The 15,435-nt window shown below is 41.3% G+C and overlaps 1 protein-coding gene across 2 annotated transcripts in view; it reads left to right on the top strand.

Moving 5' to 3' along the window:
* The window catches only part of Wdr37 (WD repeat domain 37), an 81,736-nt gene that overhangs the window by 37,159 nt on the left and 29,142 nt on the right, over positions 1–15,435 (top strand). For both annotated transcript variants that reach the window (XR_001174751.1, XM_013009391.1), the window contains exons 12-13: positions 12,891–13,025; positions 13,460–13,574. Coding sequence is in view for 1 of the 2 variants with exons in the window: in XM_013009391.1 (XP_012864845.1) it covers positions 12,891–13,025; positions 13,460–13,574 (250 nt within the window). In the remaining variant the exon portion in view is untranslated. The remainder of the gene's footprint in view (positions 1–12,890; positions 13,026–13,459; positions 13,575–15,435) is intronic.

The following is a 15,435-nucleotide window of genomic DNA, read 5'->3' as shown; positions in this document are numbered from 1 at the left end:
CTGAAGAGTGAGAACTCCATGGGCTGAGCATTTGTTCCTAATTATTTTGAAGTTTCAAGCCAGTCGGAAGAATAATATAATAATTAATGGATTCTCCTCGTTTTGTACCACATTTGTTTTTGGTCTTCTTGTCTATCTACATAAAATGTAAAGGTATTATACTGAACATATATCTTTTAAGAATAAAGCTATTTTCCTAGTTCAGAATCATTCCCAATCTCAAAATATTGACAAAGATTTCATCTGGTATTTTGCTTATATTCAAATTGACTCTCTTGGCCTTTTTTTTTGTATTTTTTTCATTGTAAAGATACTATACAGAGGGGTTACAGTTACATGAGTAAGGTAATGAGTACATTTCCTATCAAGCATTGAATAAATATATTTTATCAGTCACAGATCTGCAAGAAAGCTTTGAAAGATTTTTCTTTGGTACTAGATTCTTTGCTATATCAGTAAAGGGAAAGCTTTGATCCTTTTTAGGGCTTTCTGAATTGGTAGGTGTGCTAATGGGAGTCTGGATTTTCTTCTGGTTCCTTGTTCTGTGCAGACAGGTATAAAGGTGCCTGGCCTACGGTGCCCTCTAGCCTTCATTGCGCAGCCTTGGTTAGGACTTAGTCAGCAGATGGAGCTTAGTCAGCAGATGGAGCTACAAGCCTTCTTTATTGAACACACCTATTTCTTTGTAATATCCTATCAGCAGGAAGCCTCTAAAAATGTCTCTGATTTAGAAAAGCAGGAAATGAGACATTTCACAAGGTTTTATCTGAGGAATTCCTTAGTAACTGTTGCTTTTTTGTCTTTGTCATGAATTCTGAAGGTTTGAGCCCATATGAACAACACATAGCTGATAGCATTCATGCCAGGGCATGCTCTGATTAAAAGCAAACATGATTTAATTCTTGGTTGAGAGTAGTAGAAAGGTCAGTGTCTGCAGTGTGTGTGGACACTTAACCTGTGATGTTCCCAGTGCAGCTTATGAAAGCCAGCCCCGGAGCTCCTGCCTTTCCCCTGTGGGCCTGTCACGATGGCTCCTCTGTTTTGTAGGCTTTTCTTCAGCGCTGCACATCACCTTTGTGTCATCCATGAGCCCTGAGTATTTGTTACAACCCTGACCTTGAGGGAGATGGCCATTCAGCCTTCATGTTAGCAGCTAACATAGAGTCTGCCACTTCAAAAAAAAAAAAAAAGCGGATGTGTTCTCTTAGAAGTTTATTATTAAGCCTACAGTACTGTCTTTCAATCTATCAAATATAGTTACTTGGTTTTCCAGAGTGGTTTTCATAAGACCTTTAACTCAATTCCTGAATATGTAAAGCAAAACTCAGACTGTCAGTCCTGAAGAAGAGCAAAAAAACATTGCTGTTCTTACTGCTGTAGCCTTGTAAAGTGATCCTCCTTTCCTCCTTCCTTCCCTCCCTCTTAGGGCCTCATGCTCTTGCTTAGCAAGAGCCTTTTTACTCAAAACTGATGCTTTACCACTTGAACCACACCCCCACTCTGTCTTCTTGCTGGTTAATAGGAGATAAAAGTCTCTCAGATTTGTCTGTCTGGACTGGCTTTGAGTCAAGAATTTTGGATTTCAGCTTCCTGAGTAGCTAAGATTACAAGTGTGTGCCACTGGCACCTGATGAAGAGACAACATTTCTTGAATATACAAATGTCTTTAAATATACAAATGCCTTTGGTATAGTAACATGATAAGGAGCTCTCTTAAAATTTTATTTTAGGGTATATTTTCATTCATGGGAACTTAGCATAAATTATTTAGTAAATTTGTTTTATAGACATAGAACATACTGCCTTTTATAATGTGAGTAATAGAACTGTACATTTCATCAAATATGTATATTGGATTTTTTGAAGGCAAGATGTAGCTATATAGGTTTCACAATTCTTAGCTTAGATTTGTAATCTAATTTCTATAGGAGTCAGACAGAAGAGATGTTTTTCCTCTTTTCAACTTGCATTTTTATGTGGCTTCTGTGCCTTTTTTGAAAACTAAGAGTTTAAGATAAAATGTTTCACCGTGAGATAAATACAGTGGCTAAATGGATCCCCTAGAAACCCATACTTTAATTATCTTTGCCAGGTGGAGATGGAGAGCCTTGATGTAGGCTCTGGTTAAGGCTTTTATCATACATTTTTAGAAAGGACTAACAAGACTTTCTCTTTTTGATGTATTTCATTTATTTTTCTTCTGTATTATGACATCTCTTCATTATAATAGGAATTCTAGCATAATGGTATTGATTTGATGTAACTGTGTGGCTGTTATTTGCTAGTTGCTAGTAGCTTAGTATGTACCAATTTATATGAAAAGTAACTTTAGGTACTTTCATAATATTTTACTACTAGCAAGAATGTAAAATTATGCTTGTTGTTCTTGGTAATAATAGACATGTTTCATTTGGAAATTTTGAAGTGACATGATCATTTCAGCTGTTGGCCATTTCTTTTTCATGTATTTCTATTGTAATCATCAGGAGTTGGAACTGAGTTCAGTGCTTTTACCTTGTCTGAGCTAAATCCATACAGATCCATGGGCTTTTTACCTGGTAGCATTGTTCATTTAGCCAGGCTAACATCTTCCTAAGGGAGCCCTTCCTCTCCTGGGTCTGTGTCTTCTACACACCTGTTAAGGTGTGTGTACACCTGGTGTGTGTACAGGCTGGCTCTCACCTTAAGGAAGTTGTTTCTAGGTTTTATCCATTCCCTGTCCTTGGAGAGGTTCATGAGCAGAAGGGCCTCTGAGTCCAGGGGCACCACAACCTTCTCTAGGAGCTTGGAGAGTTCTCTTCCCTCTGCCGGCCCCACTTCCTTTTTATTTTTCACTTTTTGTTTTGCTTTGTTTCAGTTGCTGTAAAGAGGGATTGCCAGTTGAAGCAGTCATGGTGATTAAGCTTCCTCTGTGGGTGGCCAATGACTTTGGCCCAGACCTGCCTGACAGTATTTATCTACCAGTGTGAATAAACCTTGGCATTGAAAAGAATCTGAAATTATCTGAATGCATAAAATATTCCAGGATAGAAAAGTTTTTCTTTCCTTTTGATTTTCCACATAATTTCATTTCATTTTAGTTTAAAAATGAACTTTCTCCCAAAGAAAACAAAGCACATCTAATAAAAATGACAGCTTAAAATTATAATAACTTTTAAATTAGGATTTCTTAAATGCCTTTATTGCTAAATACCAGTTTTAAGTTCTTGATCATATACTTACCCAAGGTAAAAATAGCTTTGAATTTTATGTGCTGATAACAAGTAGTTTTCTTTATGCTTTGAAGGAGAAAAAAGTTTGAGAAATGACTTTTTTTTTTTAAAACCAAGATGGTCGATTCTAATTATAACCGAATTTTGTACTTTGTCAAGTTAGCACACAGGAAGTACTGGGGCCAGCACTGTAGGAGTGCTGCCTTGGGGTGGAGAGTTTGGAAGACCACACCTAGTTTCAAAATCTGCTTTACTCTTGGTGAGTGCTTTTCAGCACTGTTCTGTGAGGAGTCAGAAGAGAAACATCTGTTGAGTGATGTCTTCTGGGAACAGTGGTTCAGTAGAAATGGCTGTTTGAGGAATTAAATGACCTATGTGTTACTGCAAACTCACATCATAGATCTTGGACCCAAACTCTCAGTTTTACTTGCTCTCATATGCTGCAAGGTATGTTCTTTTTAATTAGGTGGGTCAAAATAATTTTATTTTGAGGAGGTTTGTGTTGTTATATAATCCCTCGCAATAATTTGTTGATATCTAGAGTGATTTAATCTTAAGAAGTAATAGACTAATAGCATAAATTCCCAAAATATTTCCCTGTTTTAGTTTTCTCAGTTTAATTCAACTAAATATATTGCCCAGATTGATAAAGAAATACAGTGGGCAGGAGTTGGCAGACATGAAGTGTGTTTGGGGTTGTTCTTTTGTACTGACCATTGACTGCCTTGTGGCCATAGAAACGACCAGTCAGACGTTAGTAGGTGTGGGTTGTGTGAACATACCGTGTGCATGGAGTGTGCAAAGCAGCTTTGAGAGTGAGGGACACTGCTGTGCAGGTTTCCTGGGCAGCTTGACCAGGGTAGGCCAGCAGCTGCAAGCTCCTCATTCCTTTCTGGCTCATTGTCCTGGAGCTTGGTGGATAGATAGTAATTTTTTGTGTTTGTTCCATTTTGATACATTTTAAAGTTTGGATTCAGGATATAGTTTTAAAAAGTTAGAAATTTCTGTTTGTGACTTTTTTTTTTGCAGTCATGGGGTTTGAACTCTGAGCCTGGGTGCTGTCCCTAAGCTTTTTTTGCTCAAGGATTATGCTCTACCACTTGAGCCACAGTCTGGCTCACTTCTGGCTTTTGGATGGTTAATTGGAGATGAGTCTCATATTCTTTCCTACCTTGGCTGGCTTTGAACCACAATCTTCAGATCTCAGCCTTCTGAGTAGGTGGGATTACAGGTATGAGCCACTGGCACATAGCTTCCATTTTTCTCTTTTAAAAATCCTTATTAATGAAGTGTTTAGGAATACGATAAGGAAGGAAGGAATTAGTGCTTTTTAAATAGTTCTTCTTGACAGATCTTTTTTTTTTGGTGAGGTATCGAGGTCAATCACTTCCCACTGAGTTGACCGGAGAGTGGCCCTCGGGTGACCCACACTGGAACAGTACTGGACTCCGACTCGCTGAGCAGACATGACCCACCACTGTCATATGCAGCAAGGTGGTAGTGACATTGGTGTGGACTTTGGGTCCTGGCATAGCCAGTGGCAGCTGGACAGCTCCGTCCACACTTAGCTCAGACAGGGCTGTTACCAGGCAGGTTGGCAGCTACTTTTGCTTCCTGTCACATCAGCCACTGCCTGGGTTTTCTGTTTACATCTGAGCTGCAGTGTCTGACACTCAGTTATAGCATGGAGTTAACACTTCATTTAACTGCCATCTTTAAGGGAGCAAAGGTGTGCCACATAAGTGACTGACTCCTCCAATAATCCCTCAAGAACCAAAACTTTTTCAGAAAGACTGAATCTTTTGAATTTTGTGTGTGTGTGTGTGTGTGTGTGTGTGTGTGTGTGTGTAAAAAGAAAGAAAAACATGGCTGCTTTTAGGAATCTTTTATTTATTTTGTCGGCTGTGGGGCTTGAACTCTGGGCCTGGGCACTGTCCCTCAGCCCTTCAGCTCAAGGCTAGCACTCTACCACTTGAGTCACAGCACCACTTCTGGCTTTCTGGTGGTTTATTGGAGATAAGAGTTTCACAGACTTTCCTTCCCTGGCCTGGCTTTGAACCATGATCCTCAGATCTCAGCCTCCTGAGTAGCTAGTCTTACAGGTGTGAGCCACCAGCACCCGGCAGGAATCTTGTATATATTATTGTATTGCTCCCCTACACTGAGTTGCTCCCAAAGTTTTGTGTGTCTGCTTCATATTTTGTGTTTCCTTTTGTTCTAGCTTCTCTGAAAGTCAGTAGTTGCTTTTTGCTATTGTGTTAGTGTCTATTAGTGGTTCCCCATCCTACTGTACCCCACCCCTACGCCTCAATTTTTTTCTAACTTACTGCTTCTAATATCGTTAAAGTGATATCACAATAAAAGCTAAACTTGAATAAAAACATAGGACATATTCTTTTTTCTTTTCTTTTTTTTGCCCTGGAGCTTGAACTCAGCGCCTAGGCACTGTCCCTGAGCTTCTTTTGTTTAATGCTAGCACTCAGTCACTTGAGCCATAGCACCACTTCTGGCCTTTTCTGTTTATGTGGTACTGAGGAATCGAACCCAAGGCTTCATGCATGCGAGGCAAGCACTCAACTACTAAGCCACATTTCTAGCCCTGGGACATAGTCTTACTGAAGAAAATTGTAAGTGCAGAGAAGTTAAGTGTTTCCTTCTATGGGAAAGGTCATGTTGCAAAACAAGCCAAGAACATGCATTGGTTAATCATGTATGTATACCCTGCACATGCTGGTAGCCATAAAATTGCTGTTCTCTGCTGGCTTTCCTCCTCCTCCTCCTCCTTCTCCACCTCCACCTCCTCCTCCTCCTCCTCCTCCTCCTGCTGGCTTTCCTCCTCCTGCTGGCTTTCCTCCTCCTCCACCACCACTACCACCACTACCACCTCCTCCTCCTCCTCCTTCTTCATAAAATTGCTGTTCTCTGCTGGCTTTCCTTCTTCTTCTTCTTCCTCTTCCTCTTCTTCTTCTTCTCTTTTTTTTGTCAGTCATGGGCTTGAACTCTGGGCCTAGGAGCTGTCCCTATGCTCTTCAGCTCAAAGTGAGCGCTCTACTGCTTGAGCCACAGCGCCACGGTTTTCAAGTGGTTTATTGGAGATGAGTCTCATGGACTTTCCTGCCTGGACTGGCTTTGAACCACTATCCTCAGATCTCAGCCTCCTGAGTAGCTAGGATTACAGGAGTGAGCCACCAGCACCCGGCTATGGCTTTCCATCTTCTGGAAGACAGATCAACAAGAAACAGAACAAGCCAAGAGAATACAGACTAAGTGGCATTAGTCCAGAGAACAGACTTGAATAAGCTTAATTTCATAGGATTAGCTGAATTTGGTTAACAACAATTTTCAAAATTTTGTTCATCTAATTTAGAAAGAAAGCATTGTATCGATGCCAGGCTCCATTGGCTCACACCTGTAATCCTAGCTACTCAGGAGGCTGAGATCTGAGGATCTTGGTTCAAAACCAGCCCGGGCAGGAAAGTCCGTGAGACTCATATCCAATAAACCACTGGAAAATCGGAAGTGGCACTGTGGCTCAAACAGTAGAGTGCTTGCCTTTAGCTGAAGAGCTGAGGAACAGCGCCCAGGCTCAGAGTTCAAGCCCCACAACTGACAAAAAAAAATAATAAAAAAAAATAGAAATCATTGTGTAGGTTTTGTAGTACACATTTAATAATCCCAGCATTCAGGGAACAAATGCAGGAAGATCTCAAGCTCAAGCGTGGGAGACTTTCCCTGCACTCTAGAAATAGAGAAATAGAGAATGGGATGTAGGGAGAGAGGAATGGGGGAGGGCAAGAAAGACAAAGGCGTTGTATCTCACGGGGAATTAACTCAGAATTCTAGTTTTTCAAGAATTACTGTGGAGAGGTATTTACTAAGTTAACTATTGTTATTTGCATCAAAGCGCATATTTTCTAAGGAGTTTATTTAGCTTTTATTACATCTGTTAACTCTTTGTCAATACTAGGGTTTTGAAATCAAGCCTGGTGCTCAATGAGGTGGTGTAATATTTCTGAGCTGTACATCTAGCCCTGGTTTTCATTGGTTGCTTTTGCCACCAGAGTGCAGCTGTGCTGTGGTCTGCCTTCTTTAGGCTTCCATTTGCTGTTGGTGTAATGGGCATGTGCCATACAACATCCAGCTTCTCTCCATGGAGAATGGAGTTTCTTGGACTTTTCTGCGCAGAATGGCCTTAGCCATCCATGATCATCATCTCAAGTACCTAGAATTATAGGCAGTAGCCTTTGGTGACTATATTTGTGAGATGCCATTTTAAAAGATGCATCAGACATTTATTTCTTCCAGTGTATGATGGGCAGTCCCTGTAGTGAGTAATAGCTTGGCTACCGTGAATGAAGCCATGTGGTTTCAGCAGAGGGACTGCATTCTGGTGGTGAAGTGAGAGCAGCAATCCCCTCACTCGTCCCTCTGGGGCAGGAGGAGGCATGCAGTGGAGAAGTGCGGAGAGGAGAGTGTGGAGGATTGGCTTTCAGTTGGAGGTGATGCTATGGTACAAGAAGTGAGGGGTACATGGTTGATGGCAGCCATGTTCTTTGGTAGTAGAGGGTGGATATTTGTGCATGTGCTGCTGGGTGCAAGCAGATCTTTGCTACTTCTTGTGGTGTTGTGTTTTGTTTCTTGGAAGAAGGGCATGGGCACATTCTCAGGTGAAAGGATAGACATCTGAGTCACGTGTAGATGTGGGTATGGGAGGCCTGTAGCCCGCGGTGGGTGGCCGGCAGCAAGGGGCATGTGGGAGGTGTTGAGTTAGGTGTGGTTTTCCCAAGCAAATACAAACGAAGCAGCAGGCCAAGCCAGAGGGCACTTGCGGATGTTTTCCAGGGGGTTGATTTTTGTAAGGAGAATAGATAATATGCTGGCTGTGTACCCCACCTGAATGTTTGGGGCTCTGAAACTTGCAGGTAACTGTGAATGCCTCGGTCTTCTAGTTAGACAGGTGAGCACCTTGCAGTTCCTATGCAGCACAGTGCATGGCTGGCAGAAGAAGGTAGACACGGAGTCTTTGAGGTTTGATTGGTCTCATGATTGATTAATTGCGATATCTGAACTTCAGCTTAGAAGGAGGATAGAACATGATGAACTTGATGAAAAAGCATTTTCCCATTATAGCATTATAGGGTTTCACTCACACACACACAGACACATACACACACACACAGACACACACCCTTTTCACCTGGCACTCTCTGCTAATTTTGGTTTTTATTGAAATTACTGATGCAGTTACAAATACTCTCATAGTTGAATATTCAACTATAATATTGTTAAATAAGAATGGAGGAGAGTGACCTGATATAAAACAGCAGGAGTCTTGACCCTTGTTGTCACAATAAATTATTGTATATCTTACTAATTTTAACCTTTTTGACAACTTAAAATCAAGTTGTATTTAAGTGCTGTCCCCTTTGAGTAGTCTTTGAAACAGTTTTGGTTGTTGCAGTTAAGACATAATCTAAAGAACTAAATGTGCTGCCTGGATATGCCTGAAATCCCTGCGGGAGACCTAGTCAGCAGGCCAGGGCTCAGTGCAGTTGCTTTAGAGCATGTTTGTAGCTTCAGCATGGTGACCATTGGATGATACCCTGCACCCCCAAAGCACAGTGTATTTCATTAGAAGGTTGTATTACCCCATTTGCTGCGATGGAGATCCTCTGTCGCCTTGGTTTCACACAGAGGGACCTGGGCACAGTGAATGTTCAGTAAATGTTTAAAACAATTCTGTAATGTAGGTGTATCGTAATGTAGGTTGGGAATGTGTTATTCCCTACAAGGAGGTTAGAAGGTAGTGTAACCAAGTGAGAATAGCGAGGCACTGCTGCCTATTAGGTGAACGCATTTCTTTTTTTTGTAGAAAACAGTGGAATTTCCTGAAATTTTCAGGAAAAAGAATACTATATGATCCAAATTTTACTTTTCCTTTGAGAGTTTCTTTTCTTTGTCTTTGGGATATTTGTTATCAAAGAATTTTTAGAAATGTGTTTCATTTGGACATGACTTAGTTCTAAGTTCTTAAAGTGTGAATTCTTTAAATTCTGAAAAGCTCATATGATAGGAAAGGCAGAAAGAATATCTTCTCGCCAGGATCTGGGCATGTCTGCAGAACCTGGTTTCAGAGTCAGAATGTTAGATTTTTAGTGACATTGTTAAAAGTGTATGTAGTTTTAACACGGGTAGTTTGGAAAATGATAGGCAGCAAGGGATCTGGCAGTCTGGCTACTTTGGGCATACACTGTTCTGCAGACATTACACGGGGTGTTGTGTAGGCATACCTCTTGGCTGGGGGGGGGGAGGGAGGGGAGGCTCATTGGATATACTTCAGTTTACGAAGTCCAGACAAGGCTCTGTGTCAAAATCCCATCTGTTGAATGATGTACGTTATCCTTGAATTTTGTATCAGTGCTGCACTGTGTGAATGTACTTGAGCAGTTGCCGGGTATAGTCATAAAGGCCTAGTTGATACCTTCATAGTCTTTAAAAAATGGTTTCTGTGAACCTTGACATGTAAGCCTTTGTTCCAAGAAAAGGGATTCTCTGGTGTTGCTACTTGGGAGCATTTGCTATCTGTAAGCATGTACTCTTTAGATAAAAAAAAGCATGATTTTGTAGGAATTTGCATTTTAAAAACAAATGAAACTCTGGTTTTGGACATGGTTTTAGAAAAGCACACAGCATTAGCATTTCATGGTCCAGCATTTTCCACATCATATATTTTTTTTCTTAGCCGTGAAATTTCGGCAGATTGTTATGCAAAACAGTTTCATGTCTCTGTGTGACTGGGAAGACAGCTGTTAGTCCTAATGAGGAGCGCTAGCATTACAGTATTTCCGTTGATTGAGACCCACGGAGGGAGCAGAATGTTCCAGATCAGGCAGTGGTGTGTGGTGAGAAGGTACCATACTGTCAGCTGGAAGTACATGCTCGGCTGCTCTCCACGACAAGATAAATGAGTTTTGCTGGAGTTTGGCAGAGTCGGAAGCTTTTCCAGTGAGTGGTTGTAGCTCACCAGCCTCCCTGTGGGACCGATGGCCAAGGGTGCCTTTAAATCTACTGCTGCCTTGCCATTTTTTTTTCTCTTGATGTCCTACAATACCTGTCAAGATTGTGATTTATTAAAAACCTAATGTCTTTTAGCATTTCATTAACATGGGGTTAGATGATCTTTTGTTGAAGCTTTTCTCCTCCATTAATTTAGTAGAATATTAGCTGAAATTTAACTTGGTCAAAGAGAAGTCAGTGGGGCACCTTTACTTTCTGCCTTTCGCATCTCTCAACAGATGGAACATTATAACATAACAATACCTAATTTATAATCAGGTTCTTTCTGTTTTTTGCACACCAGTCCTGGGACTTGAAGGCACTGTCCTGGAGCTTTTGTGTTCAAGGCAAGTACCCTGCCATTTGAGCCACAGCTCCACTTTTGGCTTTTTGGTGCTTAATTAGAGATAAATCTCATGGACTTTCCTGCCCTGGCTGGCTTTGAACTGCTGAACTTTGAGGTAATTGGATTTAGGCTTTTCTTCTTCAGATGCCGTGCTGTTATTTCAGTCCTGATCATCTGCTAACAAATGATGGGCCGCGCCCCTTTGAGAGGAGGAGTTGTGTCACAAGTTAACAGTAGCCATGGTCTCACTGACTGCAAAACCTCAGCTGGTGGACAAGTTTTCTTTAGAGATTGTGATTGGAGTTAGAGCAGTGGGATTTTGCCTTGTTTACATTTTTGTTGTTGTTGTTGTTGGTTGTGGGGCTTGAATTCTGGACCTGGGCGCTGTCCCTCAGCCCTTCAGCTCAAGGCTAGCGCTATACCACTTGAGCCACAGTGCTACTTCTGGTTTTCTAGTGGTTTATTGGAGATAAGAGTCTCACGGACTTTTCCTGAACCAAAATTCTCAGATCCTCAGCCTCCTGAGTAGCTAGGCTTACAGGCATGAGCTACCAGTGCTCGCCTCCTTGTTTACATTTTAATCCAACTTCATCATTACTTAGAAGTTACATATGCCAGACAGTGTATTTTATTTTCCACATTCTAAGAGCAGAGTCATTTAAGTGTTAGCAATATTTTACTATTGAAATTAAATATCAAGAATAAATGAAACTAATTTTTGTCTTTTCATTTTTCTAAGAATTTTTACTCTTCAGTGTAATTTTTACTCTTAAGACTCTTGACTTTCAAGTCCTTCTGTGTTTCATGAATCTCTGCCCCCATAAACCTCTATCCCTGTCATGAATTTCTTATTTAAGTTAAAAAGAAAATTATTAATTACCTTGGATTATGTAAACAAGTTTAAAGAGAATAGTTTTGATGTCTTTCTTTCCAAGATCTGTTTTAGAAAGTTGGGGTCAAGGCCAAGTGTTGGTGCACTCTGGAAATTCCAGCACTTGAGAGGTTAAGGAAGGAGGACTAAGAACTTAAGACTAGCTTGGGTTATATAGTGAGACCCTATCTAAAAAAAAAAGTAGTTAAGTGGCTCATGCTTGTAATCCTAGCTACTTGGGAGGCTGAGATCTGTAGACTGCAGTTTGAAGCCAGCCTGGGCAAGAAAGTCTGTGAGACTTTTATTTCCAGTTAGCCCTTAAAATGCTGGACGTGGAGCTGTGGCTCAAGAGTTCTATCCTTGAGTAAAAAAACCCCTCAGGAACAATGCCCAGGTCCTGAGTTCAAGCCCCACTAGTGCACAAACAACATAAGGTGTTTGACTATATAAAACATAAAATTTACCATTTTAATCATTTTAACGTATACAGTTTAGTGACATTAAATAGATACACACTATTGTGCAGCCATTAGCACTATTTTCAGAACTAAGCAGAAATTATTCTAAACAAATTCTGTACCCTTTAAGCGCTCCATTTCCATTCTCTACTGCATTGTCACATATTTTGGAATCTCCTGTCTTTTGAGAATGGATGTTATTCCAGTATACATATGTATTTTATTTCAAAAAATCTACCTGCTGGATATTGGGGCTATTGTGTGTAATACTGTGAGCCTTGCTTGAGAACTTGGTTTCAGTTATTTTGGTTATTTACTCAGGATAATTGCCATGTCTTATATTAATTCTGTTTGTTTGATGAACTACTCTACTTTTCTACAATGGCTCACCATTTTACTTTCCTTATCAGAAATGTGCAAGGATTCTGATTTCTCTCTTTGTCAATGGTACTTGCTATCTGGTTGTGGTTTTTGATAAAGGCTGTCCTAAAGATTTGGTGTCCTGTTAAGTTTTTGATCTTCATGCCCTCTTGTCATTGGACAAATGTCTGTTGCCTTATTTAAATTGTTTAGTTGTCAGAGTATTCTTTTCCCCTAATTCTTACGTTCTGATTAAATAGGTAATTGCAGAGTTTTCACAATTTATTGTCATCAGACACAAATACGTAGAGATCTTGGCAGGTTTTGTCTAGCCCCTATTTTTCTGGGAACTCTCTTTTTTGTTCCCTTGCCTGGATATGGTAGGATAGACTGTGTTTTCCTACTTTACTGGGAAAGAAATCGGATATCCTCACTTAGCACACTTATGGGAAGAGTGGAAGAGATGAGAGTGGGTTGCAGAGGGCACTGCTGTGGACTGTGTCCATCCCCTCTGAAAGAGGATGGTGTTTAGTGTGCAGAGTGCGCGCTTCCCGTCAGCATGGCTGACCTCTCCCCTGTACTTGCAGCACTGTGACCTCTGCCGTGTTCACTGTGGGAGACAATGTTGTGTCAGGCAGCGATGACCGCACAGTGAAAGTGTGGGATTTAAAAAATATGCGGTCCCCCATTGCAACCATCCGCACAGACTCTGCCATCAACAGGTAAGGATTGACAAGCTAAAGCCTTGTGTGTATTTGCTCAGTGTTTCACTGATACAACCTTAAGAAAAATGGTGTAGCCTCCTAGGAAAATATTTTATGAATTCTCTAAATTTAGTATCCCTAGAAATCAGGTTGGGGTAGTAAGACTTAGAAGACTTAGCCATTTATGGCTATGTTGTAGGACTTTTGTTTATTCATTTACCACGAGTTTGATGTTGTAGGGCGGAACAGTGTCTGCTGTTGTGGAGGTAAGTTTGTGTATTGTGTGTGTAGGGTTTGGGTGATCTGGTAGGTATGGGTAAGGACCTCAGGCTCTAAAGCCATATGTAGTTTGCTAATCTCATTTACTGTAGAATGTGAAAAATAGGAACCATTATCTCTAATTTACATGTTCACTATTTTATGCACAATCCATTTTCACCTCTATTCTGCAGGATTAACGTATGTGTTGGCCAAAAAATCATAGCCCTCCCCCACGACAACCGACAAGTGCGATTGTTTGACATGTCAGGGGTGCGGCTGGCACGGCTTCCCCGGAGCAGTCGACAGGTAAGGGTGGTAGCGGTGGCAGCTGTGATAGCTGTTACCAGAGGGGCTTGCATTGTTCCTCAACTGTGCTGTCTAGGAGAAATGTAACCTGGGCCACCACATTTTAGAACAATTTCTCATAGCTACCTTAAGAAGGAGAGAAATGACAGAAACTGATTTTAATTAATCATTTTTCTTAACCAAAGATACCCCAAAGAATACAATTTCAACATGTAACCCATATAAAAATATTAGAGATATTTTGCATTCTTGTTATCCTACTAAGTTTTTGGATACTAAATTTTCACCAGAAACACTGGATCTGTTTCTAGAGTTTATATTGTAAAAGATTCCTCCTACCCAAATTGCCAGTACCCTGTATGTTCATTGTTTAGGTTTGAGATGGGATAGGATCAAACCCCACCCTCACTGAGGTTGGTAAGATCCTCTGCTCCTGGGCTGGGAAGGTGGCTCAGTGGTAGAGCGCTTGTCTTGCATGCCTGAAAGTGCATGAGTGACAGCTGCTGCTATGCCCCAGGTGGGAGCGGCGCTGGTTGCTGAGGGGAGAGCTCTTTGCGATGGGACCCTCACCCCGACTTCCAGCCAGAAGGCCCCTTCTGTGACAGCGAGACTGCCTCACATGCTTCCTTCTTACAAGTTATGGGATTGTACCTTGCCAACTTGGGATGTGGTGGCAGGGAGTGAAGCGGCATTCAGCCCACTGTAGTCAGTGTTGGATGGGATGCCCAGAAGCCCACATTCAGTAGTGCCCTGGGCAGTTCTGATGTTCTATGGAGTTGGGGCCAGAGGTAACAGGAGTGGTTGTAATAATAAAACTCCATTACTTGTCAAGGCAATATGTCTTCAGGCTTTTGTATTTAATTGAGCCCCTCACACAGTTGCTTTCTTGCCTGTCTTCTTTTGCTGTTTCCTGAGTGTCTGTGATGTCTGATGAACAAACCCGCATGTCCTGTTGATCATGGCTCCTCCCTCTAGCTCACTCGCACTCGTGTCTGTGTGCTCACCCACCTTGAGCAGTGCCCTGTTCTGCACACATTCCCCTTGCTCACTGCCTCCTGGCTGCTCTCCTGCTGATCTGGTGGCGATAACCACTCTCATTTCACGGTGTGCAGCCTCAGAGCACAGTTCATGAGTCACAAGCTAGCCCTCCGCTGGCTTTGTACCGCAAAGACTGCTGACTAAGTGCCACCATCTCTTGAGGTGGTGTGCCATTTCTGAAAAAAGCAGCTGTCTCTACCAGAGGAGTGTTTCAGCCATTCTTCTTTTTGATGACTCCTAAGGGTACTGTTTGAGGTAACTTATTGACCTTTTAATTCTTTGTGTACAGTACATCATAACAAGCCATGAATTGTCTGCTGTGGGAATTAAAAAAAAATATTGTGAAAACTGCTAAACACCATTGGTCTGTTAACTAAGTTATGCCTTCAGCACAACAGAAGGCACAATGCTCTGTGTGTGGTCCAAGACTGTTCTGCAACATGTATGAGATTTATGAAAAGTGATGTGCTTACTTTGGGAATATTTTCCCTTGAGAAAGTAAGGAAGTCAGGTACTGAAGGATCACATGCCTGTAATCCCAGCTACTCAAGAGGCTAAGATCTGGAGGATGAAGATTCAGAGCCAGCGTAGGCAAACTTCATCTCCAAAATAACCAGCCAAAAGCAGGGCTGGAGGTATGGCTCAGGTGGTAGAAAGGCCATTGAACTAAGCAAGCCGAGTGAGCATAAAGCCGTGAGTTTACACTCAGTATTACAAATTAAACACAGGATTCTGATTTCTTGTAAAAAATTTCATTTTAAATTGTCTTTAAACGTTCAACCTAATGATGACATAGATTTATTTTTTCCTTTTTTTTTTTTTT

Source organism: Dipodomys ordii, unplaced genomic scaffold (genome assembly GCF_000151885.1).
Source record: "Dipodomys ordii isolate 6190 unplaced genomic scaffold, Dord_2.0 Scaffold9, whole genome shotgun sequence".
Lineage (NCBI taxonomy): Eukaryota > Metazoa > Chordata > Mammalia > Rodentia > Heteromyidae > Dipodomys > Dipodomys ordii.
Note: the sequence above shows the minus strand (reverse complement) of the source record. Positions and strands in the feature narration are given on the sequence as shown.